Source organism: Grampus griseus (genome assembly GCF_964374135.1).
Source record: "Grampus griseus genome assembly, chromosome: 18".
Classification (NCBI taxonomy): Eukaryota; Metazoa; Chordata; class Mammalia; order Artiodactyla; family Delphinidae; genus Grampus; species Grampus griseus.
In genome coordinates, this window is record NC_139012.1 from 2,412,887 (window position 1) to 2,439,176 (window position 26,290).

General features: G+C 43.9%; 1 protein-coding gene across 2 annotated transcripts in view; it reads left to right on the forward strand.

The window, feature by feature from the left end:
• Positions 1 to 7,933: 7,933 nt before the first annotated feature.
• Positions 7,934 to 26,290, forward strand: part of ANKRD10 (ankyrin repeat domain 10) — a 32,758-nt gene continuing 14,401 nt past the window's right edge. For both annotated transcript variants that reach the window (XM_082675508.1, XM_082675507.1), the window contains exons 1-3: positions 7,934 to 8,173; positions 11,600 to 11,752; positions 15,487 to 15,578. In XM_082675508.1, coding sequence (XP_082531634.1) covers positions 7,964 to 8,173; positions 11,600 to 11,752; positions 15,487 to 15,578 — 455 coding nt within the window. In that variant the 5' untranslated portion in view covers positions 7,934 to 7,963. The remainder of the gene's footprint in view (positions 8,174 to 11,599; positions 11,753 to 15,486; positions 15,579 to 26,290) is intronic.

Sequence of the window (26,290 nt, forward strand, 5' to 3'; positions counted from 1 at the left end):
GATATTACAAGTCCTTTTCATGACCTTCTGTAGGTTAACGAGATGCTTGACTTTGACCTTCCCCTGGTCCACCTCTGAACTTTATAACTCCTCTAGGTACAACAGTTTCCAAATCCTGAAAGTGTAATGATTTAATATTTTGACCACACAAAAGTGTCCCCAGTCTAAGCGACAGCATCCAAAACAGCTGAGTCAGCACATTGGGTCCCCGGCAGAGAGCTGAGCTCCTGTTCTCTGGAGACCTGCTGTCCAACAATGTAAACATGCTTAACGCTACAGAGATGTACACTTAAAAATGGTTAAGATGGTAAATTCAATGTTATGGTTTTTCTAACCACAATAAAAAAAAAGAATACCTTAAAATGTATATCTACAGCTACATCATGAAAAAAATAAGAGAGCCCGCAGAATAGGAGAAATTTGTTGTAATCATCTATCTGATAAGGGACTTGTATCTAGAATATAAAAAGATCTATTGGGGGGGAGGGATAAATTGGAAGATTGGGCTTAACATATACACACTACTATATTTAAAATAGATAACCAGCAAGGACCTACTGTATAGCACAAGGAACTCTGCTCAGTATTCTGTACTAACCTAAATGGGAAAGGAATTTGAAAAAGTATAGACACTTGTATATGTATAACTGAATCACTTTGCTGTACACCTGAAACTAACACAATATTGTTAATCAACTATACTCCTATGTAAAATAAAAAATTTAAAAATAAATAAATAAAAAGATCTATTACAGCTCAATAATAGAAAGACAAATAACCCGGTAAAAATGGGCAAAGGCTCTGAACAGACAGTTTTCCAAAGAAGAAAATGGGCCTTCGGTCAAGACTGGTGCTTAACCAAAGGAACCGGTAGTCTTCCCTCAGTAGAAAAGTATCCTCAGCTAGTTCCGTTGATTTATTGCTAGATTAGCTTCCAACCTGCCAGAGCTGACCGACAGGCACAAAATGCAGGGTACATATATGTAGTTTAAAATCTTCCACTAGCCACACTAAAATCAACAGGTGAAACCAGCTTGAATAATCTATTTTATTTAACCCGATGTGTCCAAAATAGTATAACTTTAATATGTACCCAATATTAAAAGTTATTAGTGAGATATTTTATATTCTTTTACTAAGTTTTTACAGTTCAGGGTGCACTTTGCACTTGCAGCGCATCTCAGTTGTAGAATTTGGTTTTCACTGGGAATATCTGATCTGCCTTTAGATTTCAGGATAGTTGTAGTCGAAAGAGAAGCTACCCGTAACCAAGTTGTTTTCAGGTTGTTTAAAAATACTCAGCATTTTCCCAATAACTGAATCAAGTTTGAGATTTCAAATTTAAATAAATTAAATACAATTTAACATTCCAAGTCTGTGCCATTTGGATTTTAAATTCAAGGAAAAGGTACTGGCGGGTTTTAAGGCAGTGCTGTTGTTAGATTTACATCTTGAAAAGATCATCTGGCTGCTGGGCAGGAAAAGCGGAGAGGCTGTCACACTGGTTTAAGTGAGAGAGTATGGCTTGGGTGGTAGGAGGGGAAGAGGAAGGGAGGGGGGCCCCTGGAGGCAGGGCCACCAGGACCCACGTGAGGGCATGTGTGGGAGTGGAGAGTGTTGACCCTGGTGCTGGACGTGAGCCACTGCAGAGAACCCAGTGGGGGTGAGCAGGGGTAGCAGGTCTGGGGCGACCCGAGCATCTCATCTGGGGCATCCGTGGAGACGCCTAGCAGAGATCCAAATGCAGATGGGAACTGAATTTATAAGACAGGGCTGAGGGAGAGGTCAGGGCTGAAGATGTGAACTTAAGGATCATAAGACATAAACAGTATAGGAAGGCATGGGATGGGATGACGTTGCCTAGGAAGGAAGTATGGAGAGGAACAAAAGGTCTAGGACCCAGGTCTGGGGTTGTTGAATATCTGGAGGTGGAACAGAAGAGCTGGAGAGTCACGGAAGCCAGGAGATCAGGGTGATTGGAAAAGGTGCTGAGGGCCAACCCGCTGAGCGCCCAAGTAGGTAAGATTAGGATGGAGGATTGATCACAGGCTTGGCCAACAGGAAGGTGTGTGCTGAGCTTGACCAGGGCTATTCCAGGGGGTCCTGGGGGCTGACACCCAGCTGGAATGGGCTGAGGAGGGAACCTGAAGCAATAACTAGGCAAATGCTTTGAAGTTAGGTTATGAAAGGAAACAGAGGGATGAGCAGTGGCTGAAAAGGTACGCATGGGGAAGAGAGCTGTTGTCCCAAGGCAGAGCGTCACGCTAGCGTTACTGAGCCAGCTCACCTGTTGACGGTGGTGATCCATGCAGCAGGGCAGGAGAAACCCCTGATCACTGGCTTACTGGATACGCACACTTCCTTTCAGTGAACTGCCTTTTCACATCCTCTGCCTGCTTTCTTTTGTTGTTCACCTTTTCTCGTTCCTTTGTAGACTCTTTATGCTGAATACGAATGCTTTATTTGTTGAAAGACTTGCAAACTATTTCCTCTGGTCTGCCACTTATCTTTCACCTTGTTTTCGGTGCCTTTTGTCAAAATGAAGTTAGCAATTATAATATAGTCAGAGCTGTCCTTTTCTTGTTATGGGTTGCTTCATGAGTCTTGTTAAGAGATCCTTCACTACTCTAACGCCGTAAAGATGGTCTGCTGTTTCCTTCTGAGCCATTTTCACTTTTGCTTTCACATTTCTGTATGATCCACAGGAACTAGATTTTTGAGCGTGGTGTGAGCTCTTGGATTCACCTCTCTTCTCGTCCCTCATCCACGGAGGCGACAGCCTGCTCTCTGCTGTGCTTTGAGGAGCTAAGAGCAAGGGCCCACCCTACATTTGGGATGAAGGGGCCAGGGAAGGGCAGTGTCTCTCAGCCACTGGTCAGTGTGCTGTCACACCAGCAGCCCTAGGACAGCAGTGCCCGGGAGACAGGCAAGCTCCGAGGGGACACTCAGGGCAGCTGGCGCACATTCTGAGTGGCTCCAGTTTCTGACAACAAGACCCCCAGGGGCCTGGACACTGTAATTTAGTCTTCAAGAGAAACAAAACATCTAGCAGTAGGTAATACCTCATACCAGGAAGACTTGGTAACTGAAATGTTTATAAATTGCTGGCGGTGGGGAAAATAATAAAGGTACTTTGGAGAACAGTTAGTAACCTAGATCTTCTCAATCTGAAAACGCTTTCACATCCACAACCTCCACTGACAAAGACCCTTTTGCCAAGCTCGGGTAACGTTTATCTTCTTTAATGAATGAGGAGATGAAGCCAACTGGCTGAGAAATGCTCCCCCAGCAAGGAGACCCGTTAATATACTTTCTTCACGCGTCCTCGCCCACAGACACAGAGAAAGGGCGAAGGGCTGGAGTACTAGCCACAGTGCCCGGGGCCACCGCTGCTCGGGCCTCCCTCCCCCTCCCCCCCATGCTCCCAGGAACGGGGTGCAGGGCTCCAGGGAAGCAGGATGAAAGAGGCACCCACGTGTTGGTCTTCCAGGTAGAGACCACCTTGGGACCAAGTGACTAGAGCTTTTTGCTCCCACCTGGCCTCCTGGGCAAGAGTACTTTTAATTTGACAACCTAACTCCCGTTATTTCCTCAGGGGGCTAGGATTATACTCTCCTCGGTAACAGAGATTCCTGTCTGGCTACATGCTCTTGTTTCTGGAACATTCTTAAAGAATAAATTCAACAGTGGGAGTGTCAGGATGGGCGAGGAAGACGTGACAAACATCCATTACACCAGGTGCCTGGGTCTGGTCCAGCGAGCAGCTGTCAGCAGCTTCCGCCCAAAGGCTGTGGTTCTGCCTGGAAGGCCGGCCTCAGGGACTTCCCAACCTGCTCCACAGGGGGGCCACCAACCCCGCCCACGGGGACAGCCGGGCACGTTTAATATTAGCCATGACTCACTGGGGCTTTTCTCTCCAGTGATAACACTGGGAAATGAAGGAATCAGCTAAGACATTTTAACAGCCTGTGTGGTTGCCAAGTTAAAGGTCATGGGGTCAGGAGGCGCGAGCGGTCATCCTCAGCGGCCAGCAGGACCCTGCTCAGCAGCAGCGCAACCCGGCTGCCCCCATCTCTGGGCGCTGGCCGGCCAGCCCGCTGTTTCCTTTCCCTTCTGCAAACCTTCACCCTCCGTCCCCATGGTTCCGCTTTCACAGTCTGCTTCTGAAGGGAGCGCAGACCTTCTGTTTCTATTTCATTTTAAGAACGTTTGTGCTCATCACTTTTCTAACAAGATATAAGTAAGACAGGACAAGCAGTAGGATTCCAGAAACTTAAAGTTGGTTATGGCCAAGATCCCTGGTCCAGGGCGTGTCTCTCTTTCTGAAAAGCAGTGGCCAACGGATCTGAGTCTAGCCTGCATTTCACATCACCACTCAGCAAATTTGCACTGAGGGTTTAACGGGCCCCCCTGTCCACAGCGTGAGGACAAGAGAAGGCAACTGTGAACCAGGAGGACAGGCCTCCCCAGAACCCACAGAGCTGGCCCCCTGATCACGGACCTCCAGAGCTGTGAGAAACACGTTTCTGTTGTTTGAGCCATCTGGTCTGCAGTATTTTTGACGGTAGCCCAAGTGGACCCAGACTCTTACGTCCAATTTTAAGCAGATTTGCCTTCTTCGCAGATGGATTCAGCGGCGTGGTGGGAGATGTAGGGGCGGGGAGAAGGGGCAGCAGAGAGAACAGAACAGTTGGGCTCTGGTCCCGCTTTTAGGCCAGGCTGAGGGCACCATCAGAGTGGACCCTCCTCCCCGCGCTCAGAAGAGTCCCGCCGCCATCCACCAAGTGTGTGGACCCCTCTGTGCATTTCTCACGGGAGCTTCCTTCCACTGAGTGCTGCCCACGTGAGCAATTCCTCACCACACAATCCTTTTTTGGAAAACACAATGCCAATCATAAAGGCAGGCTTGAGTTGGGTTTTGTTTCTAATACATATATTGAGTTTTGAATCTTTCTCTTTTCCATCATGTATTTGAATCATATCTTCAAATACCCAAGTTTGCTTACATTAAAGAAAAAAATTATTTCACGCTGTTAAAGACGACATTATTCGGAGACACTTGTTAAAGCATGGAAAGGCGGACTTGATCCAAGAGGGGGCCTCATATGGGTGTTGGGACCCCTGCAGTGGGACTGGTGAGACCTTGTTTTTTTCTTGCAGTAGAGGAAAGAGCTCAGACTGAACTCTGAATGCCACACGGGCAAGCGGGAACTCACAGCCAAGGAGCAGGGTGGGTGTCGGTGGATGGAGAGTTACTAAGAGGAGCCATTAGGGTCAACTAAACATCCGGGGTTCTGGCTAAACCGACCTAAGAGGACTCTGGCTGAAGGCAAGCCAGGGTGAGCAGTCATCTGGGGGTGGTTGGAGGGCGAAGAACCCAACTAGATTTGGAGGGTTAGCAGAAATGGGGGCCAGGGGATTCTAGCCAAACCAACTTGGCAGGATTCTTGCTAGAATTGGACAATGCTGAGATGAAGACTCAAGTCCAAAAGTTGAGGCCTCATTGAAACTCAGGGGATCCTGAGTAGAGCTCGGTCAAGGAGAGAATCTTTGTCATTTATTTATGGTTGCTTTATCTAATAAGAAACAAAGGATGTGAGTCATGAAGGCACTCTTTTTCCCTAGAGCTCTTTAAAAACAACAGTCCTAAAGAAAATCTGTAATTAGTAATAATTACAAGAGTTGGGCAAAACCTGGGACCAAGCAATTGGACTGTTGACTGTAGCAGTACTCCCTAGACTGCCCTTTATCATTCTCATACCCACAATTACCATGCAGCATATTTTAGAGGTCATCATATTAATCTATTTCTAGATAGCTACTTCAATATGTATATGGTCCAAGTAGCCCTGAGAAACTGGAAAGTCATCTTAGCTGAGGAAGGATGAACTCTAAGTACCCTATCACTGTAACCTGCTTTGTTTTCTGAGACCTTAGGACTCTTTATGCAAAATAAATCTCAAGGTTAAAAAAAATCTAACTGTGGGTTGGAAACTGGTCTGGATATTATTCTAAGCTCTGCCACAGGCAGGCAGCTTGTCCCTGAGTAAGTTCCTTGGCCTATCTCTGCCTCGGCTTCATCATTCGCAGAAGGTAGGGTAAGGAATATTACTCCCCTCTCATTATTATGGATGACAAGGTGTGCTTATGTCCGTCTGCAAAATGGGCTGCCTCTTTCCTAGGAAGGGTGGAAGTCATCGCCCAGGTATATATCTTTTTTTTTTAATTTTTAAATTTTATTTATTATTTTATTATTTGAAAAAAAATTTTTGGCTGCTTTGGGTCTTCGTTGCTGTGTGCGGGCTTTCTCTATAGTTTTGGCGAGCAGGGGCTACGCTTCGTTGCAGTGTGCGGGCTTCTCATTGCAGTGCCTTCTCCTTGCCAAGCATGGGCTGTAGGTGCGCGGGCTTCAGTAGTTGCAGCACGCGGGCTCAGTAGTTGCGGCACACGGGCTCTGGGGTGCGCAGGCTTCAGTAATTGTGGTGCAGGGGCTTAGTTGCTCTGCGGCATGTGGGATCTTCCCCGACCAGGGCTCGGGCCCGTGTCCCCCGCATTGGCAGGCGGATTCTTAACCACTGCGCCACCAGGGAAGTCCCAGGTATACCTCTTAAAGAGATAATTAGATTAAAAGCATCATGGTGTTTACAAAGAAAAATAATTGAATTCTGGAGTGGACCAAGCTCGAAATGGGTTTATAGCATACTTCTACCTTTTTGGTCCAAACAAAAAAGTATTGCTCGAATTACTGAAATTTCCTTTCTTGCCTCATCTAACTGATGGGAGACAGATTCTAAGTCTCGTTCACACTTCGCATCCATGAGTACTTGCTCACTAAGGTGAGATACCCGCTACATTTTCTCCTTTGCTGTGTCTGGAGCATTTCCCAGTGTTTCATCCACTATTGTACTCAACCCACATTTGTTGTGTGATGAGTAGATGACCGTGTTGCATATTCATACCATAAATTAACAATTTCCCTTTGCTAGGCGTTAGGTTTCTAATTTCTTGTTTTATTAACCAATGCTGCAATGTGCTACCGTATGCATCAATATCTTCCCAGACATCTGGTTACCTACTTAAAGCTGAATTACAGTGATTTAGAATTTTGCAAAAGAAAAAAGGAAAGCAATATACACAAGGAAAACGAATCTATACAAGTGAAACAGACCATAAGGTTACAAAAGTACTGTAAGGAAACAGCCATAAACGTTAATAGTGGGTATCCCTTGACAGTGAAATTACTGATAATCAGAAAAGAATAGCTTAAAAAAAAAATCTGTGATCCTCGATCATTGAAAGAGAATTTAGTATTTCCTTGCATGCTGCCATGTTTCTCAGTGTTTTTGCCATGGGTTCTCGAAAACGTGCAGCCCACCTCGCCAGACAAGCAGGACAGAAAGCGCGGGAACTGCCCTCAGGTCCCCGCAGACGCCCCGCCTGATTAATTGAGCGAATTGGAGCTGCGCCGCCAAAACCTCAGAGGGCCGGGCCCAAACCCCAAACCTGCGCCTCCCGGAGCTTTTTATCAAGGGGGATCAGGACACTGTCGGGCCTGGGGTCTGGACAGGAGGCGCGGCGCAGAGCCCACGCCGCCTGCAGGGCACCGGGAACGGCCTGGCACAGTCCCCTGCCCTACACCCCGCCTTACCCCGCCCCCTGCTCCTGGCCCGGTCCCCCGCCCCCCCCCCGCCGCTCCAGGAGTAGGCCCCGCCCCACGGCCCCGGTCTCCGCCCCCGACGGCCCAGGCCCCGCCTCCTGGCCCGGCGTCTCCCGGCGCCAGCCCCAGTCCTGGCGCCGCAGGCCCCGCCCCGCCCCGCCCCTGTGCGCGCTCTGCTCGGCAGCCGGCGGGACGCGGCGGCGGTGCTGCCCTCGCTCCTTTGTGCTCGGACGGCGGCGGCGGCCTCTCGGGTCCTGACTGGCGTGTCTTCTCTGCTCGCCAGCCCGCGCTCTCCGGTGACGGACCATGTCGGCGGCGGGAGCGGGCGCGGGCGTGGAGGCGGGCTTCTCCAGCGAGGAGCTGCTGTCGCTCCGCTTCCCGCTGCACCGCGCCTGCCGCGACGGGGACCTGGCCGCGCTCTGCTCGCTGCTGCAGCACACGCCACGCGCCCACCTGGCCGCCGAGGACTCCTTCTACGGCTGGACGCCCGTGCACTGGGCCGCGCACTTCGGCAAGGTGGGCGCGGGCGCTTTAAGGCGCCATCTTCCGCGGTTTTGCCGTGGGGTGTCGGAGAAGGCGGGGGCCGAGGCGTGGGGGGCGCGGGGCGTGTCGGGAACGCGGGGCGCCAGCTGGCTCGGCCGCCAAGGCGCCCCGAGGGGCCGGGGCGCATGTGCGGCGGCGCGGACGGTCTGGGCCCAGAGGGGCGCGCGGGGCGTGCCGGGAGCGCGGGCGGAAGAGGGCCCGGCGGCGGCGGCGGCGGCCGGAGGGGCCCGGGGCGCATGTGCGGCGGCGTAAGCTTCGAACGCCGGCGGCTTCCCGGAGGCGCCGCCCGGGCGGGTGAGGGCTCCTCGCCGCCGGCGGTGCCGAGGGCCGGGCCTCCCGCGGCGGCCGGCTCGGGTCGAGGTGCGGAGACGCGGTCCGCGGGGCGGCGCGCGAGAGTCCGGAGCCCCTCTGAGGAAAACCTCTGTGAGGAAGGCCGCGGGGCCTCCTGACGCCCCTCCGACGGGGACGCCCGGGCGTGAGGCCGCCGCGGCCCGAAGGTCGCGTTAGAGGGTTTCCGTGGTCAGCCCGTCGGCGCCCCCCGACGGCTGGGTCGGGGCAAGGTGACGCTCGGACCGAGCTGCGGGGGGCTTCCGTGTGGAATGTCGTCCGTGCGCTGGGGACTCGGCTCGCCCGGCTTAGGCGAACCTGTGGTGTTTGAAGTGTCACGAGACTGGAAGGGCAGCGTGCTGCTCTGAGTTCTGAGGAGCTGCGGCAGCGTTTTCCTCATCCGTGCGGTAAAGGGGGTTGTTCGCTGGGAGCGGTGGCCGCAGAGGGAGGTGCACGGTGCTGTTGTCCAGGGTGGCTTTCGTGACGAAGACGTGGAGACCCCCGTTCGGGGCCTTCGCCCTGACAGGATGGGGTTGGGTTGAAGTCAGGACGCGCTTTTGCGGAGACACAGGCAGGGTGGTGGTGAGACGTGTTCCCGTCTTGGGTGAAATGGTTGTGTTGTGGCTAGTTACCTTTCTGCACCTGACGCGGCCGCTTCGCTTTGCTCGAGGTGCGGCGACGCAGGGGCTGAGCGCGCTCGCGAAGTGAAGCCGGGTTTACGTTAGCGAAGGGAGTGCGAGGGAGTCGCGACGGCCGCGGTGAGGGGCTGGGCGACAGCCCGCGGCGCGCCCCGCAGCGCTGCTCCCCTCGGTACCCGGCGCCGAGAGCGAGCGCCCTCGGGGAAGCAGCCTCGACGCGCAAGGCGGAAGGCGCCCTCCCTGCCGCCCTTCGCCCCGGGCCGAGGGGTGGTCTCCCCGCCGAGGGCGCGTGTGCACTGTTACAGTAAGCTGCAGGTAACGCTCAGAGCGTTGCTTCCCAGCATCGCCTGTGCCTGTGTGTCCTGGGGACAGGCGCCCTCGTAAGAGGCAGAGGCACGGCTCCCCTCGGGATCCCGATCCTCCCGACCCTGGGTGAGAAGGACGCCCAGTAGGACCATCCGGTACGTCCTGTGAAGTGCGTCGGCCTCGTGACAAGTGGTTACTTAGACTGTGTCCCAGTCCGAGGCTGCTTCGGGCCTCTCCGGGATTCACAGTAGCCGAGAGCGCTTAGAGCGGTCGGTTTCACGCCTGTGTATCTTACGGTGAGAATTCACGGAGTCTCTGCTTCCGTAGAAGGCGAGCGGTAGGTGAACCCCGGAGACCAGAAGCTGCACCCAGAGGCCTTTACTTCAGGGTGTTCAGTTGTCGTTAATCGCAGTGAGCGGAGAGTCTTGGACACAGAAGGGGCCGCAGAAAGTATCGTTCGGTCTGTGCGAAAAGGCTGAGCGCAGGCTCCCGGTCCTGTGCCCCCGCACCCTGCCCACAGCTTCCCTCCGTTTGTGGGCCTGGACGCGTTCGCTGTGCTCAGCCTGGGCGACAGCCAGCCGAGCGAGCGTTCCGCGCTGTGAACCCCTCCCAGCCCTCAGGCCGCGTTCCCAGCGACGTGCCAGCTCTGCACAAGGGTCCTCACCCTTGTGAGGCTTGCCCGCTCCCGGAGGACTGAACGTTATTCAGGAACTCTGATCACGCCTTGCCTTTACCAGCTGTCGCACTGAACGGTATCTGTACAGAATTCCAAACCGGGTTTTCCACATCCAACCCACAGGTAACAAATTTTAAGTCCAGGGAGCTCTCGGTTGATGTTAAGACTAACCGCTTCTGGCGTGCCAAGCGATTTTCATCCTTGTTTCATTTTTGTTGGGCTTGAGACCTGCTCACCTTATCACTAGGATCGGCCGTCATTTTTCGCTCAGTACATCGATAAAGGCGATAGATAAAAATATACCAAAGTGGTACCTCTTTATCAGCCGTTACCCTCAGATTCTGACTCCTGGAGGACAGGTCATGTTTTAAAAATCAGTGTACCACCAACTGTGAGCGTTCATCTCACAAACGTTGATGGCAGTGATCTGTCCTTTACAGAGAAAGGCTTAAATTGCTGAAAGAGGATAAGAGACACGGAGTGAGACCCGAGTGTAGCTGTTCTTCGCTTGAGGTCTGTTCTCAGGAGGAGAATTGTTGGCAGTAAGAGCTTTTTCTCCAGCTGCATTGTGCTTTGGGAGGGAAACGGGACCCTGAGGACATGCTGGGCGGAGCAGTGTAAACCTTTGAGGACAGCAGGCCTTCTCCCGCCGTGCTTGGCACACGGGAGGCACTTGCTAAATATTTGTTGAGTGTGCTGGTTCTTCCAGAAGCTAGTATGGTACCGATGCCTGGCTGCACAGTCCTGTCCTGACTCCTGTGCCTTTTTGTTTTAGTCACCTGCTAGGGGCACAGCTCACCTGTGCTCTAGGCCTTTTTATCTTCGATGGGAGGGAGCGGTCTGTACAAACAGTATGAAAAGCCGAAGCGCTGCCCTCTCCCTGGCTCCACACATCTTCTCCCTAAGGAGCTGATCTGGAGCTGGGCCTCAATCGTATTCAGCCAGTGCGGCCAGTGCAGGCTGCAGAAAATTCTCTTTGCCCGGGAAGGGTTTACCGACCAATCACTTTAACGGTTTTCTTCTTTAGAATAGAGCGTGCAAGTGGCAAAGCTTAGTTCTGACAAAAGTCTGTGAATATGCAATCTAGTCTTTTCTGACTTTGGCTTTTTTAAACACAGAGGTATAGTTGATTTACAGTATTTTATTGATTTGGGCTTTTTCAGTTGTAGGAAAAACAAAATATTTAAACTTGTATAGTGTCAGTTGTTTCGACTTTCTATTCCCGTGTACCAACTTTGTTTTACAAGGACGAGGGAAAATGTTCTTTTAAATAAGGCTTTTAAAATTTGTATGATACTGGGAAGGAATGACTTAACTTTGTTTTCTTAAACAGAAAAAAAGTTTAACAAGAAATGCCACTCATCTCCATTACAGAATTTAGATTATCTGTGTAACGTTTAATAGTATACTGACGTGTATGCCTGTTTCATCCCCCTCCTGCTGTTCTCCAAGTTGGAGTGCTTAATACAGTTAGTGAGAGCTGGAGCCACACTGGATGTCTCCACCACCCGTTATGCACAGACCCCAGCCCACATCGCCGCTTTTGGGGGACATCCTCAGTGCCTCGTCTGGTTGATCCAAGCAGGAGCCAGCATTAACAAACCGGTAAGGGAGCGCCCATGATTGACGCGGTCGGTAAGGGAGTGCCCATGATTGACGTGTTTGGTTTTTGTTTCCTTCTTCCAGTTCTAATTACATGGTGTTGAGTTTTAAATTGAGGCGTTAATTAGAGTTTGATATCTTTACCTGTGGGCTAACTGGAACTTACGTTTATGAAGTTATTTGTGGATAATTGGCCCGTCACATAGCAATGTCTTGTGTTCAGAGTGCTTTCGCCTGTATGTGACTTATTGTGCCCCACGGTGAGTTGCCCAAGGTCACAGCTGGTGAGTGAAGGAGCCTGGCCTTGAGCCTCGGTTTCCTGGCTCCTCTGCTCACAGCTGCCTTAGCTCCCTTTCCACAGATAATTGTGAGAACACATCTGTTCCAGCAAGAGAATGGCAGTTAAGTCATCTGCAGTCATCTGTGTGGTTCAGGTAGCATTAGTAGGTTGAGCAGCACGAGTTGTCTCCAGGTACGGGGTGGGGATGATGGTCAGACGCAGAGAAGTAGCCAGGTGTCCTGTAGGCAGTGACTCCTGGACACCGAATTGAGGAAGGGTGTTCTAGCAGTGGTTTAAAACAAGGGTCAGTGAGAAGGGGGGGTGGTGAGGGATAAGGGGGCAGTTTGTTCTCTTTAAGAGACTGGGTGGGAAGGGCGCGTGAGGAGAACCCTGGATTTTAGGCCTGTTTCTGTTACTAAGCTGCAAGCTGGACGTGGGACAGCTCTTTGGGTCACCTGCTACCCTCCACTCTTCCTTCTTTCACGCGTGCTCCTCTACTGCTTTGTTGCTTTGGTCCGTGAATTCAGGAGTTACAAGTGGGCGACTCTGTACCATTGTGGTGCTAGGCGTCGCCTGTCCCCACTAGTCTCCTTCCTGCTCGTGGATTCTCCCCCCACCCCCTTTTCTCCTGGTAGAAGGGGCACGCCCTGCTTCCTCATCTCTCTGGCTTTGGACAAGTGGTTTACTGGTTGTAACTCAATCTCCCTGTCAATAGAATACGGATAGCCCATGAGTAGCAGTAAGTAATATTTAGTATTCATGTGGAGTTTTAAGTATAAATTTTCTATATGATGATTTTCATTAAATTGTTACATAACATTTAGAGAGAGCTAAAGAAATTGTGTAACGCTGCTTTTCAAATCTTTTTAAACCCAGAAGCCCCCTTTTCATGTAATGATTTATAGCAGCTCAGTATTTTCCACAGGTAAAAAGTTTGAGACTCTCCTCCTTCCCCCAGCTGCTCGAGACAGCACCACGTGGAAATCCCTCCTCAACTCTGCTCCCAGGGCAAGAGTCCCCAGATCCCACTCTCCTTACAGCTCTCCTCTTGTGTTTAAACAGCCCACCTGGCTCAGCATCCCCACGTCCTCTCATGTACGAGGGTATCGCTTGGGTTTCTTAAGTGTCTTGGCACTGCTCCCGGAAGGGCCTTGGTTAGCCGTGGTCTCACGTGCGGAGCTTCGGCCCGTCCGAGTCTCGGCTGTCGGTTTGGACTGCTGCGACAGGCACTCACTGACCCTGAGGCCCCAGTAGGCTTTCTGTTGGCTCATCTCAAGGTGGACAGTTTTTCTCATTTCCCACATAAACTTATGCAACTAGACACAGGTTTTTCTTATTGTTTGCGTGCCTATAATTTTTTGAACCTTAGCATACCTTTTTTTCTTTTGGCATGTTAGTTTCTTACCATTCTAAGTTCCTTTTCCTCAAGTTTAATAGAGACTTTCTCTGCCATATCTAAGGTTGGCATGAGGGGTTACTGAAGCTCAGATGTGCTGTCTGGAGGCTCGGTGTTCTAAGTTTACCCAGAGAGGAAGTGAAGTTAGATTTTAAGTGGTGGCTGCCCGTGGCTGTCACTTCTTGTACGTCATCTCTTTAGTGACCCTTCTAGAATGGGGCTGGCATTTGGTATTGCCTTTAGTTCCTTGTAACTAGATTAGAAGTAAGATTGTTTTAATTAAAATTCAAGGTGACTTGTCCGTTTTCAGATTTCTGGCACCTTTCCCCCTGTCCTTTATGACTCAGAGTTTGCCAGCAATAGTTCTAGAATCATATTACAGACTATTGGTATTTTTGAAATATGACTGGTCTGAACTTGAGATGTGAGTAACCTTAAAATGGCTCTTTACTCTCATTCTCTTGGTTGCAGTTTTCTTTAAATAGTGTTTATTCTGCCCTTCCCAGCTTAAATAGTCTCCTCGTATAACACAAAACAGGAGCAGGGTAGTTTTGCTTTTTTCTCTGGCATCTATTGCTATCCCACCCTGTTCTTGAAATAGTATAGAAAACATTTTTCTTCTTGTACCAAAGATAGCTTTTAAAATCCTTTTTGGTTTTCTTGAGTTTTTGTGGTGTTTGTCAAAATCTCACCTAAATCTTAGTTCTACTTTTCCTGGCAATACGTGTACGTAATTTTTATTTGTCCTTATTATGTACCTCCTCTCTCCCTTCCCTCCTCTTTTCAGACAATAGGGTAGGTTTTTCTTTTGGTTTTTAAGTCTGATTTCACTAGATAGTTCCTTGTATAGCCTCATGATTTTGTTTCTTTCTTCAAAATTGGGACTATTCTGTTGGGAACTTTACATCACTTTTGAGCTTATACATAACTTTTCCCTCCAGTAAGTGGTTGAGTCTTTCATATTATATTTTTCTGTGAAATGCTCTACCACTCCTTTCTAGTTTAGTCCTCACCTCAGTTTCCCCCGCCGTGAGTTAATATTTCCAAGTGCCATGCACTGTGCACCATTGCCCCACTCCTGCTTTATGTCTTTATCCCTTAATTATGTGTAGTTTTCTACTGCCAAGTTCGCATTCAGTGATGATGGGATGTGAGTGATTCAGGAACTGTTGCTGCTTAGTCAGTTGGCATTTCTGAGGCAGAAAGTCCTAAATCAGTTTTTCTAATGGAAACAACTTCCTTCTCTTAATCGCTGTATCTTTCTTTACCTGTTTTTTTACCTGAGAGCCTATGAATGAAATTGTGTTTCACATTTTTTTTTGGTCCATTCATACAGTGTAAAGTAATTCTTTTTTTTGTATGAGGCTTCAGAGTCATTTCCCCGAGTCTGCTCATTTCCTATGCCTCCTTCAACATTGTTTCCTGAAGGGTCAGTCAGGTTCTGATGCATCCTTTCTAAAAGTCCTTGAACAAAGTCCCCTATCACAGAACAGGCTGAGTTGTATACAGAGCTGCCTGTGTTTGACCCTATGTTCTCCCTTCCCATTTTTTTCTTGATCCTTTAACCTTAGCTGTCTTGTCTAAAGTATAGTCCTAATTCAGGCTCGAGATAAAAAATCCAGGGGGAGGCACTGGTGTGTATCGACTCAGGCTCTCCTGTGGTGGACACAGGTGAACGTGGGTGGACTAGACCAGACGTTAGCTATTAGGCCTTGATTACTATTTTTTGGTCTGAGGATAATAATTTTGGGTGTTATATGCATCTGTGCTGTGATCCATCATAAAAATTATTTCTAAATTGCCACCTAGAGTGTACGTGCTGTCATGGTTGGAGAGGCCCCATGATTTTTTTGTTCTTGACCTAAGAATTCAGGAGAACGTGCTCCTTCCTTGGTCTGCTTTTATTTTCTCTTCATGTCTACATTTCTTTGTGTTTTGCTTCAGATCTGGCTCACCTTAATTCTATTTCAGAGGAATGAGATGGTACGTGGCCTTTGTTAATTAACTTTAGAATGTGGAAGTCTTGTATGGATCTTAATGCTTTCCTTTTTGTTGTTTCAGGACTGTGAGGGCGAGACTCCTATTCACAAGGCGGCTCGCTCTGGGAGCCTGGACTGCATTAGTGCCCTGGTGGCTAACGGGGCTCATGCCGAGTAAGCATCTTCATTTATTCTTGCCAACCAAAGATGTGGTCAAGGGTGTCGTGTTTAGAGACAGGATTTAGAGCAAGCAAAAGTTCTGAGCTTTGTTTTCAATATTGGTAGTAGAGTTTTGCTTTTTAGATCAGTTGGCGTTAGTGAGCAAGTTGTTGTGTGAGTTGAGCTGACCACTAGCAGAAGGGGCTGAATCCCAGCAGCCTCAGCGTTCTTGCCGTGAGAGAGAGAGTATATTAGGGTGGAAGGAACAGTTAACTCATTAAATTTGGAGCCTGGCATTGTTGACTTTACCATTGACTAATTGTGTCACTGTGGGCAAGTCTTCAAACTTTGCCAAGTTTTAATTTCAGAATGAGTGCCTCGAATTGGATTAGAATATCTTTTCAGGCCTCTCTGGCTCAAAAAAATTATTGCAGACAGTTAGCTTTTCTTAATTTTGCTAAAAAGATGGTTTCCTCATCTTTTAGCAGATATGAGAACATCTTATGTTTTAAAACCTGTTATGATTGTTCAGTGATTTTATAATTCCTTGTAAAATGGAACTGTACACATTAAAGACTTATTAAAAACTCACTGAGTTTTTGATACTGATGGCATTATTTTAGAATATCCTTGTTTTAGCCCAGTTTACATCAACTGGCTAATTTCTAGCTTGAGAGAACAATATTAACATTTAAGTGTATTAATTTTAAAATGTGATCTTGTATGCAAATCATTAGCTAGCCATGGCATTATACGTTTATTTCAGTATTTAATTCATTTGTATTAACTTTCTCTTGAAGATTCATTGTAAAAATTTTTCTTCTGCAGTTCACAGCATTAACAAAATGGATGCGGTTTTCACCCTTAAATATTGAGTGTAAGCTATAGAGCTGTAATAACCAAAATAACTATGATAATATCAGCTTTTTTGTTTTACCTTGAGTGTCTTGAATATTTCATAAAAATTAATTACAAACCACTTTATTCTAATTGGAAATATGAAAATTTAGACTTTGGGAGAAATAAAACCCACAAAAATGACTTAGTTTAACCCTTTGGTTTCCACTTCATTGTTTTGACTCTGTATTATAATAAATATTGAAAACAGATCCTGGACAGCAGAACCATATAGGTTAATGAAAGGCCTGTCTGATACCAAGGGCTATCATTAGGCTCTTAGTATCTTAGCTTCTGTTTCATTAAGTATTATTGTTAAGATTAGACATTAGTTTGGGCTTGGATCATTTACTTATGTAGCCATTTAGTGTTATAAATATGACCTGTGTTAACTGTTACATTGCAGGGAACCTTGTGACTTCATATGTAGTTATAATTTAAGGTAACGTAAAAACAATTGATAATATGAATATATATTACACAGTTTAGAAAACATCAAGATGATTCTCATTGCATTGCTTTAAAGCAACGTTGTAGATGCAGTTTTCTTAGCTGTTTTTTAGATTTAAAACTTAAATCTTTAATTTTAACAACAGAAGCTTTGATTATAAAATACAGAGTCGTAAAATAATTGATTAAATTCCTTAATTGTCATTTATTGAAATAATGAATAATTAGAAGTTGATCTTTTCAGTGACGTATCTTTCTAAACAGTACTCTAATTGGTCCTGAGCATTTTATTACTAAGATGTTAGTTTTATTCACTTTAATGGATAGTTTAATCCTTTGAACCAATAAATATCTTTCTTGCGCTATATCCTTTTTTTAATAGGTGTCTTTTTAAAATGAGATCATTTTATTTACAATTCTGTCCTTGTTACAGGACCCTCGAGTGTCTCTTTCCCACCAAGTGTGACTGAGCATGGCCTCGAGTGCCAGTTTGTTTTTCCTTCTCAGTATAAGAGCCACTCCCTCAAGACCCTGCATATGGTGATTTCCCTTGACTGAACTTTCAGATATTTTTTAGAAGAAATATTTAGCCTGAGCCACCTAGCCAAAAGCAATTTTTAAAATTATATGTCTTTGGCCTGGAGATAGAGCACAAGTAATCATTATTTATTGCTATTGTATATGTGGTTATTTAGTTTTAACATCTAGATAAAATGTCAGTTTCGCCAGTAAGCTAAATTGTACATTGCTTTTTAATATCTATTCTGCACATTTTTATAGTTTAACACGTTTAGTCTACCAACAAATGATAGTTTGATTCCCCCAAATTATGGTACTTAGATCTCTTTTATTTGTTTCCTGTTATGGTGCTCATATGGTAAAGTGTAGTCCTAGCAAATAAAAATGCCTTTTTCTTTTAAGGTCATCAAGAGGCCCAGAATTAATTTACTTACTTGAAGTTAACTTATTTTGTTCCCAGTTCAAAGTGAGCCAGATTATTAATTTTAATATTACATGCTATAGTGTTTAGGAGTTGGTGGAAATTTTTCCTTTTTCCGTGACCAGATTAAAAGCTGTCTTGTATCAGTATTTTATCACACTTGGTGGTAATTAATAATTTTGTTGTTAATTCCTACTTTGCTTTTTATATATTTGCTACGTAAAGTGGCCAAAATCTGAAGTTGCTGCTTTTTTGGTCATGGGGTAGATGATGGTGAGGGCAAGCGTACCAGGCATCTGTGGCTAGAATGGTTTGTTACATAACCTACTTGTCAATGTAGGCTGCATCTGTAAGATAACGCATGTCAGCTGCTGTGCATCGTAGCACATTTTCTAGCACCACACGTGAGTATGTTGATGGAGTTTCTTTTTCTTCTCTTATTTTACATCTTGAGTTTTGGTGCCAAGTTTTCTTTTTCATGTGAGGTTTTGTTTCTCCTTATATGATTGTCATTGTTACTTGCCACCGTTTACATCTAAAAATAAAAAACACACAGGATTAAGTGTCAGTTCTGTGACCAGACTGAATGCTTGTATACTTTAAATGATCTAAACCTCTACAGACGCTTCTCACTCTCATTTTTTTCTCAAGTAGGGAGTTTTTATTAAGTAAGTTAAACTGTCGTCATCCTTAACTTCGCTTATATGCAGTTCAGTTCTTCACTGCAGCCAGGGTTGGAATGCTACTTGCTACACACAAAGGGTTTTTGATTGGAGGAAGGACATACAGTAACATGGAAAAGTTGTTGCCTTAGTTTTCTTTTGGATGATCAAATAAGTGACAATATAAAATTAAGTTTTAATGTGATTTCAGAGAAGGACTCTTGAAAATTTGCTGTCTACTGATAATTAAGACCACCTTTTATGTGACCAATGAGGAGAAGCAAGAGAGCCTATTTGTGTTCCCACAGGCCAGCTGGGCACTGTTCTGTTCAGGTGACTTGGGGGCTCTAGTCATGCCAGTGGAAGATGAATGTAACCTGCATGGTGATTCAATCAAACGTTTCCTCCCTGACTCCAAAAGATTGGGATCAATCCTGAATGTTTATGTGTTGCATTTACTTTTACAAAAGAAAAATTTATATATATATAAATAAATTTTTTTAAAAAGACCTTTTACAAACAACTCTGTAATGTACACATTTCTAGCCTTGAATTATCTTTCCTTTTAGTATTTTGGCACTGACTGATTTTGGTTATTTTTGTCTGTATTTTCTTGAGAGATGTAGTGGAGAATGTTTCCATATCAACCAGATATAAAAGTAGATTTTTTTTTAATGCCTCAGAGTAGAAATAAAGGGATTTAGTGGGATTTAGAGATTCAGAATTGCTTGCATCTAAGGCCAATTTGCTAGTCCATTTTAATACCACATTATACCAGGTGCCAGTGTTTATGTTGTGGCAAAGTCCCATAGCTTTTTGTAGGAGAGCATTTCTGTAGAAGCCATTGATTCTGTGGTAACCAGATCTTCCAGTGGGTTACATATATTTTAACTTAATTATTTTCATCCCAAGAGGAGCTTAACTATGATCATCAGATAGCTGGAGAAGCATCTATAACCTTATATATAAGCAAGTTCAGTGATTCACTCTGAAAAAATCTTTCTTGCCTAATTTAGAAAATAGACACAGTTGGCTTTAGTAACAGAAGTGGTCATAATAGGCTTTTGAATGTTGCAGGAAAAAGTATTTTGCTGAACTTTTAAAAATTCTTAATTGAAATGGAGTTGGTTTAGTTTGGTCCATGTTTATGACCCACCTTTATTTGCTTACCCGTAGAGCTCTGTCTAGAAGCAAAATTTTCATTAGGGCAAATCATGTGATGAGCATATGTAATATTAGTGTCGGAAGTTGTTTTGCAGCTTTTGCCCTTGGCAAACTTCATTAGACATTTATTCATGTTTGAAGTTTGTGGTTTCTTTTCATTTGTTCACCTATTTGCCCTTCAGAATAATAGTCCAACCATGAAATTTATTAGCAGTGTAACTCTGAATTAGTGGTTTCTGATCTTGGATCCTGTGCATTCCAGTCCTGGCCTAGTGTTCCCTCCCTGACCTACTTGTCACTACAGCAGTCTTGTCTGATCTTGCAATTTCCTGGCTCATTTTTCCTTTTATTAAACTGTTGCAGGCAAGGTGGAGGAATTACTTCCCGAGATAGCTGATGAAGTTCTGCCTGCTGGAAAGGAGCAGATAGATAGCAGGCTGACAGTATTCTAGAGTTGTTGACAAATTCAGTTTAGAATTTTGATTGTTTTTCATAACAGCCTGAATAATATATAGGTTTTAATATTTGTTTAAGCACTGCTTTTATATAGTGCTTTCAAGTAAAACCAATGATTTCTAAATTCAAATGTCTTTTCCTTTGCTAAATTATAGTGGGAGCAGGTTAAATATTTCATCAGACTCTTTGAATGATGCTGTTATATTTTAATGTATGCAAACATAGCTGGGGTTCAGTTGCAACATAAAACTGTCCTCAGTAATGTTGAACTTGAATTGAAAACTTGGCACCAAATTTATTCAAGTAGAAACTTTAAAAAATAGTTTCTTCCTATTGTTACCTGAAGAATATATTTAAGAAAGTCTTCATAATTACGTATTTAAGAGTTTGGATACCAAAGGGTTAAAAATACACGTTTTCCTTTTACTGAAGAAATTTTAGATGTTTGTAATGTTTTGTCTGTACAAATGGACATTTAGTAATGTTTTTTTATCTTTTTTTTTTTTTTTAATGATTCCATGTATTTGCTTATTTCCATCTAGGAATAGTTACTAATGTATTTGAGATACAGCATACCAAATTTTAAAGTAACCAGAATCGTGAGTTAATGGTTTTTAGTCCATACTGTTAAACTTTTGTTGAAATAACTGACATAATTAAATTGGCTTCATGCTAAAAATTACTAGAAGTAATTGAAAAGGCAGTGTTTTAGAGCAATAGCTCTTGGTCAAGGTGGTCACATGACAATGGCTTACGCTCAGTAAATGTGCTTCTGCACCTCATGTATGTATATGTATTTTTAATCAAAATGTTGCCTGCAAATATGTGATCCCTTATTATTTAAGTTTCCTGTTTTATGAACCATTGCCCGTTTTAAATCACACAGAAGATTCTGAATCTGTAAAAACTACACATGTCAATGTTTTACAGCTACGTAATTCGAATTGACTTGATTTTTTCAAGTAATCCTAGAAAGGGGGAGCATTCCATATAGAAACTGCTGAAACTGCCACAGGTGCTTCTCCGAAAACCTTACAGTTGTGGCATTGAATGTTCAGTATGGCTTCCTTTCTCCACTCGAGGCATACTGTTGAGGTATTTGTTGCGGTGATTGGTTTTAATGCTAATCTAGGAGTTCAGATATAGATTCTTTAGATTTGCATGCTTTGCTTACCCTAATTTATGATATCTACCTATTTACTTGTAAACTAACAATAGTTAAGTTGAGATCAGAATTTTAACAGAAATATTCTTTATATGAAAATTGTGGTCATCTTTTATTGTCACATGGCATTAACAAAAAAGAAAACATCCTGAAGGTGATGTGACAACTCAGATTCTGAAAAGTATATTTCAGATACTTCCTGATCCGTGGTTTTGCAAATTAAAAAAAAAAAAGAAAAACTTATTAGAACGGCTTCTCATATTCTGACGTTGTGACACTATAAGTGGAAAATAGATGGGGGATTAGCTGGCGGCCGAGTGGAGTTTTGTTTTAAAGTTCTTTGGGGAGACACTCTTAGGTATAATAAGTCTTAACATTCTATTCAGAATTTTATTACAGAAAATACAGTATATGAGCCTTTATGTTTTAACTTTAGTAAAGTTTTAAAAAAGTTTATTTTGCCAGTTATTCAGCAGGATAAATAATTCACAGTAAATATTAATCTATGCTTTCCCATGTTTTCATATTGCAATTTTGAAAGAACACTAGGAACTACTGGGAGAAAATGGGTAGCCTGCCCAAAGTGACTTTTCATAGTCTCGGTGAAGGTTGTCATAGCTTCCGTGACAAACTGGAGCAAGTTGATTTTTACTAGTCTAAGAATCTGATCATGTCAACTCTTAAAGAAAGTCAGCTTTAAAACTTCAACAGACTAGACCCAGTTTGGACATCAAGTTGACTGGTGTCTGATTTTTTTAAATCTCTGCCCATTTACAAAGATTTTTCAAACGGATGCCAGAGGGGACCAGAAAGGTGAACTGGAGCTTTAGAACAACCTCACAGCACGTCCCCCATGGGGCTTCTTGCTGTCAGAAATGGACAGAGGTACATTTTAGATGAGGCGTCATCTGCCCGAGTGCAGTAAACCAAAGGCACAAAATTCATGTGTGTTTTTTAAAGACTTAGTCTAAAAATATCGTGTACACTTTCATTAGTGCCCCAATTCTCATACAAAATACAGTTTTTGAGAGTAATTTTGAACAGTATCTTCCAGATACTGAAAATTTCCATTTGGACTAGTGTGTGAAGACCACAGTTCAGATTAACTTTGTCTTTAGCAGCCCCTCACTTCGGGTTGGTAGGAGTAGCCAGCAGAGAGTGCAGTGTGGCCATATCACACCCGCAGTGAATACCTCGGGATTGAAGAGTGAAGGCTTGACTGTTTTAAAAGTACTGTAACAGAAGAAAAGACCAAATTCAAATGTGAAATTATCATAGAACCTGTAAAATCCTAAATCACATTCATGTGCCCAGCTCCCATTGGATTTTAGGAAAATCATGGAAGGTTGCTTAGGTTGAATATCTGCTTAAACTTGTAACACTAAATAGAGCTGAAGGCTTAATAAATTGATGATACATTTTAACCAGGATAACTGTTTCAACTCTTAAAACGTTAAAATTGAAACATGCTTAACAAATAGGAGAGCATATATTTAAAAATGCATTTAAAGGCCTGAGCCTGTTTTGTTAAAGTGTTTTAAGAACTATACCGCATAACTATTCTTTATGCTGCTCTTCACCTAGAAACCCACGTGATTTTCAGCCTCTGTGTAATACGTTTGAAAACCCTTTCTGCTTATTAAGAAGTGACTTGAGGAATTCAGACCTGTAAAGACAGTTTCCGCCTCATTCATATTAAGCACGTCGCCTAATTCAGTCGTAAGACACTTAGAACTTTTAACAGAAAACACTCAGATGGAGTAGGAATGATTATTTCTTCTGCGTGCTCTCTCAAGGTCTTTTAATTTACATTCTTCTAAAGTTTACCTTTAGATATTCTCTTGATATTTAACATTTTGTGATTTAACAGATTTGGCAACTTCTAAAAAGTTATTTTTTTGTTTGAATTGAATAGTGCAGAAAATTACCAGAGAGACAGTTTTCAGGAACCCATAGGTATCTGTTATTTAGAGTAGAGGACTAGTCAGAAAGAGAAAGACAAATACCATGTGATATCACTTACACGTGGAATCTAAAATATGACACAAATGAACTTTTATGAAACAGGAACAGACTCACAGACATAGAGATCAGACTTGTGGTTGCCAAGGGCGAGGGGGAACAGGGGAGAGAAGGATTGGGAGCTTGGGGTTAGCAGTTGAAACTGTTGTGTATAGAATGGATAAACGACAGGGTCCTACTGTATAGCACAGGGAACTATCTTCAACATTCTGTGATGAAACATAAAGGAAAAGAATATAAAAAAGAATGTGTGTGTGTGTGTGTGTATATATATGTATAACTGAATCACTTTGCTGTACAGCAGAAATTAACATTGTAAATCAACATACTTCTATAAAATAAAATTTTTTAAAAAAGAGTAGAGGACTAGTTACCAGTATCATCTATTGGTTAAATGTTACTCAGTTGGTCCAGCCCATTGTTTGTTTTTGTATGGCCCATAAACTAAGAATGATTTTTACGTTTTTAAAGGGTTGAACAAAAATCAAAAGGATAATATTTCATGACACGTTAAAATATATGAAATTCAGATTTCAGTGCCAGTAACTAAAGGTTTATTAGAACATAGCCAATGCTGTGTTCACACATCATCTAAGGCTGCTTTCAGGCTAAAACGAGAGAACGGAGACTGTGGCCCGTAGAGCTTAATGTTTTTGCTGTCCAGCCCTTTACAGAAAAAGTGCCTGCCCCGGATTGGTGATCCCAGTCATTCCTTTCCACCCAGTTTTTGTGCACCATACGATTGCAGAGCCACTTGCAAGGTTTTAAATATGAGCAGAGCAGAATTAGCGTGTTAAACTACAGGTAAAGAAAGGAGGAATGAGTGTGGGTATGTAGGAAAGGAGATGGGAAGGAAAACGTTCGAAGGTAGGAGAGGGAAGTGGGCGGTTCTGCTGGCCTGTTCCAGGGTCAGGTATTAACGGATCTTTCTGCTTTAGAGGAACGTAACACTGTTAAACTGAATGTTACATTCAGTCCTTAGTAACTGAGAAATAATATAGTTGAAAACTTCTGTAGTTTCACCAGAAGTGGAGAAGGGATACTGTATGTTCCTGTTTCTAATAATACTACTGTAGGGATAGTGCCAAAATTATAATCTCCCAGGTAATTTTTCCAGTTACCTTACGTCCCAGATTCTGATATCTGTCCATACATTTTCTGGAATGTTTCGAACTCCCCTTTGGATCTCTCTTTGGATCCCTCAGAGTTATATGAGGAACCAGTTGAAGTTCAGTTCGGCTTGTGGTTGTTCTTACTTGCTTGGTCCACACATGAGTACATAGCATGAGTTGACTCTAGTGACTGTTCTTTCGAGTTTTGAAGATAATACTTCACACCACCTGGAAATCTGATTGGCTTTGTCCAAGCCGAGTGATGTGCACGTGTTGGGACCACTTGTGGTAGTTGGAGACGGGCAGGAGACGCTGCCTGTGTTCTCAGGTGCAGGCAGGCGCTCCCACTCAGACATTTACAGTCTCTGTGGCCTCCGGATATTGGCGCGCACTTGCTCTTTCTCTTTAAGGCTGTATTTCCTTGGAAGAACAGTAAACTTGCTATTCTAACTCAGATTCAGTCTACTGTTCAGTTTCTGAATTAAGAGTAAGAGAATTGAGCGTAGTTTGGATGTTCTTGTTTTCAGTGACTTAGAAAAGTTGGCATGCTCCCTGAGCATCTCAGCTTTCTTCAGTGAACTGGCATTTAGGGTGGTAAATGCCATTTAAAAAATCTGTGTGCTGTTCTTTATTTTATCATCCACTGAGGAGTAATCTTTACTGTCAGCGTTATTTGTCCTGATTTTAAGCAGCAGCTTCTCATTTCTGTATTCTTTAATTTTTGGAGAGCAAGTGCATATTTATCGGTAGAAATGATCATTTTTTAAACTTTGCTTATGTTCTGGGTCTTTGTCTTTTCAAATTGTGTAGAGTTAAATTTTTTTTTAAGTTTTATTGCAGCTACTTATTCTGTTCACATTCTTGATAGAGTAGACCTTTTTGGACCATTCACTCATGATATCTTCTGAAAATGTAATACACCATTTAAAAAAATTATCCAGTTTTACACTTGCTTGAATGTTAAATTTCTATAACATGTTGATATTAAAAATCAAGTATCTGATCATTTTCTATACACATAACTAATGTAACTCACTCTACCCAAACTTTGATGTTTCCTCTCTATTTAATTCATATATCAAAATATTGTGAAATTTTAGAATAATGTTTATCAGAAGTCATAGCCATGAAATCAAATAAAAATGTCAGTTTTAGTTCTCAGTAGCCCTGCACACGGCTGCCTTATATTTTTAAGAAAATATTGTTGGTTTTGGGGATTTTCAAGTTTTGTCTCTTTTATATTTGATCAGATTGAGTTTGGGCTTTTGCCTTTCTTCAGAATGTATGATACATTTCTTTATCTCATGCTTTTAAAAGTGGGAACATATTTAGTGATTGTCCAAAAGTATACAGATTTTTCATTTCTGAGTTTGGAACCTTCTGCGTATGATGGCTGGAAATAGGAATACAGGGCTTATTGTTATGTTTAAAATGGAAAATCCTTATTTGTCCCTGATTCTGTAGTTTTCTCCCTGAAATGGCTTTTTTTTTTCATTCACGTTAATCTAGGGAAAAAGCGTCCAGGGTTGTGCCCTGTTCTTTCGGGAACAAGACGAGGCCTGTGTTTGGTCACAGCTGCACTGTCTGTGGCAGAGCTCGCTGGGAGGTGTGGTACTGCCTCGGCCCTTCAGTGCTTCTCCAGTTTCAGTGGATCAGTGTGCAGCTAACAACCTGTCTTGCTTTTTACAGATGTATTTCACAGAGCAGTGTATTTTCTTGTCTTCCAGGGGAACTTAAACGTGGAGTTGCTTTTGTTCCCTCAGTTTTTATTGTTTCCTAATTAAGATTTACAATTTCAACTGGTTCTTTCGTATTCATCTTATTTAGAGCTTTCATTTATATTCTGCCACCACTTCTGA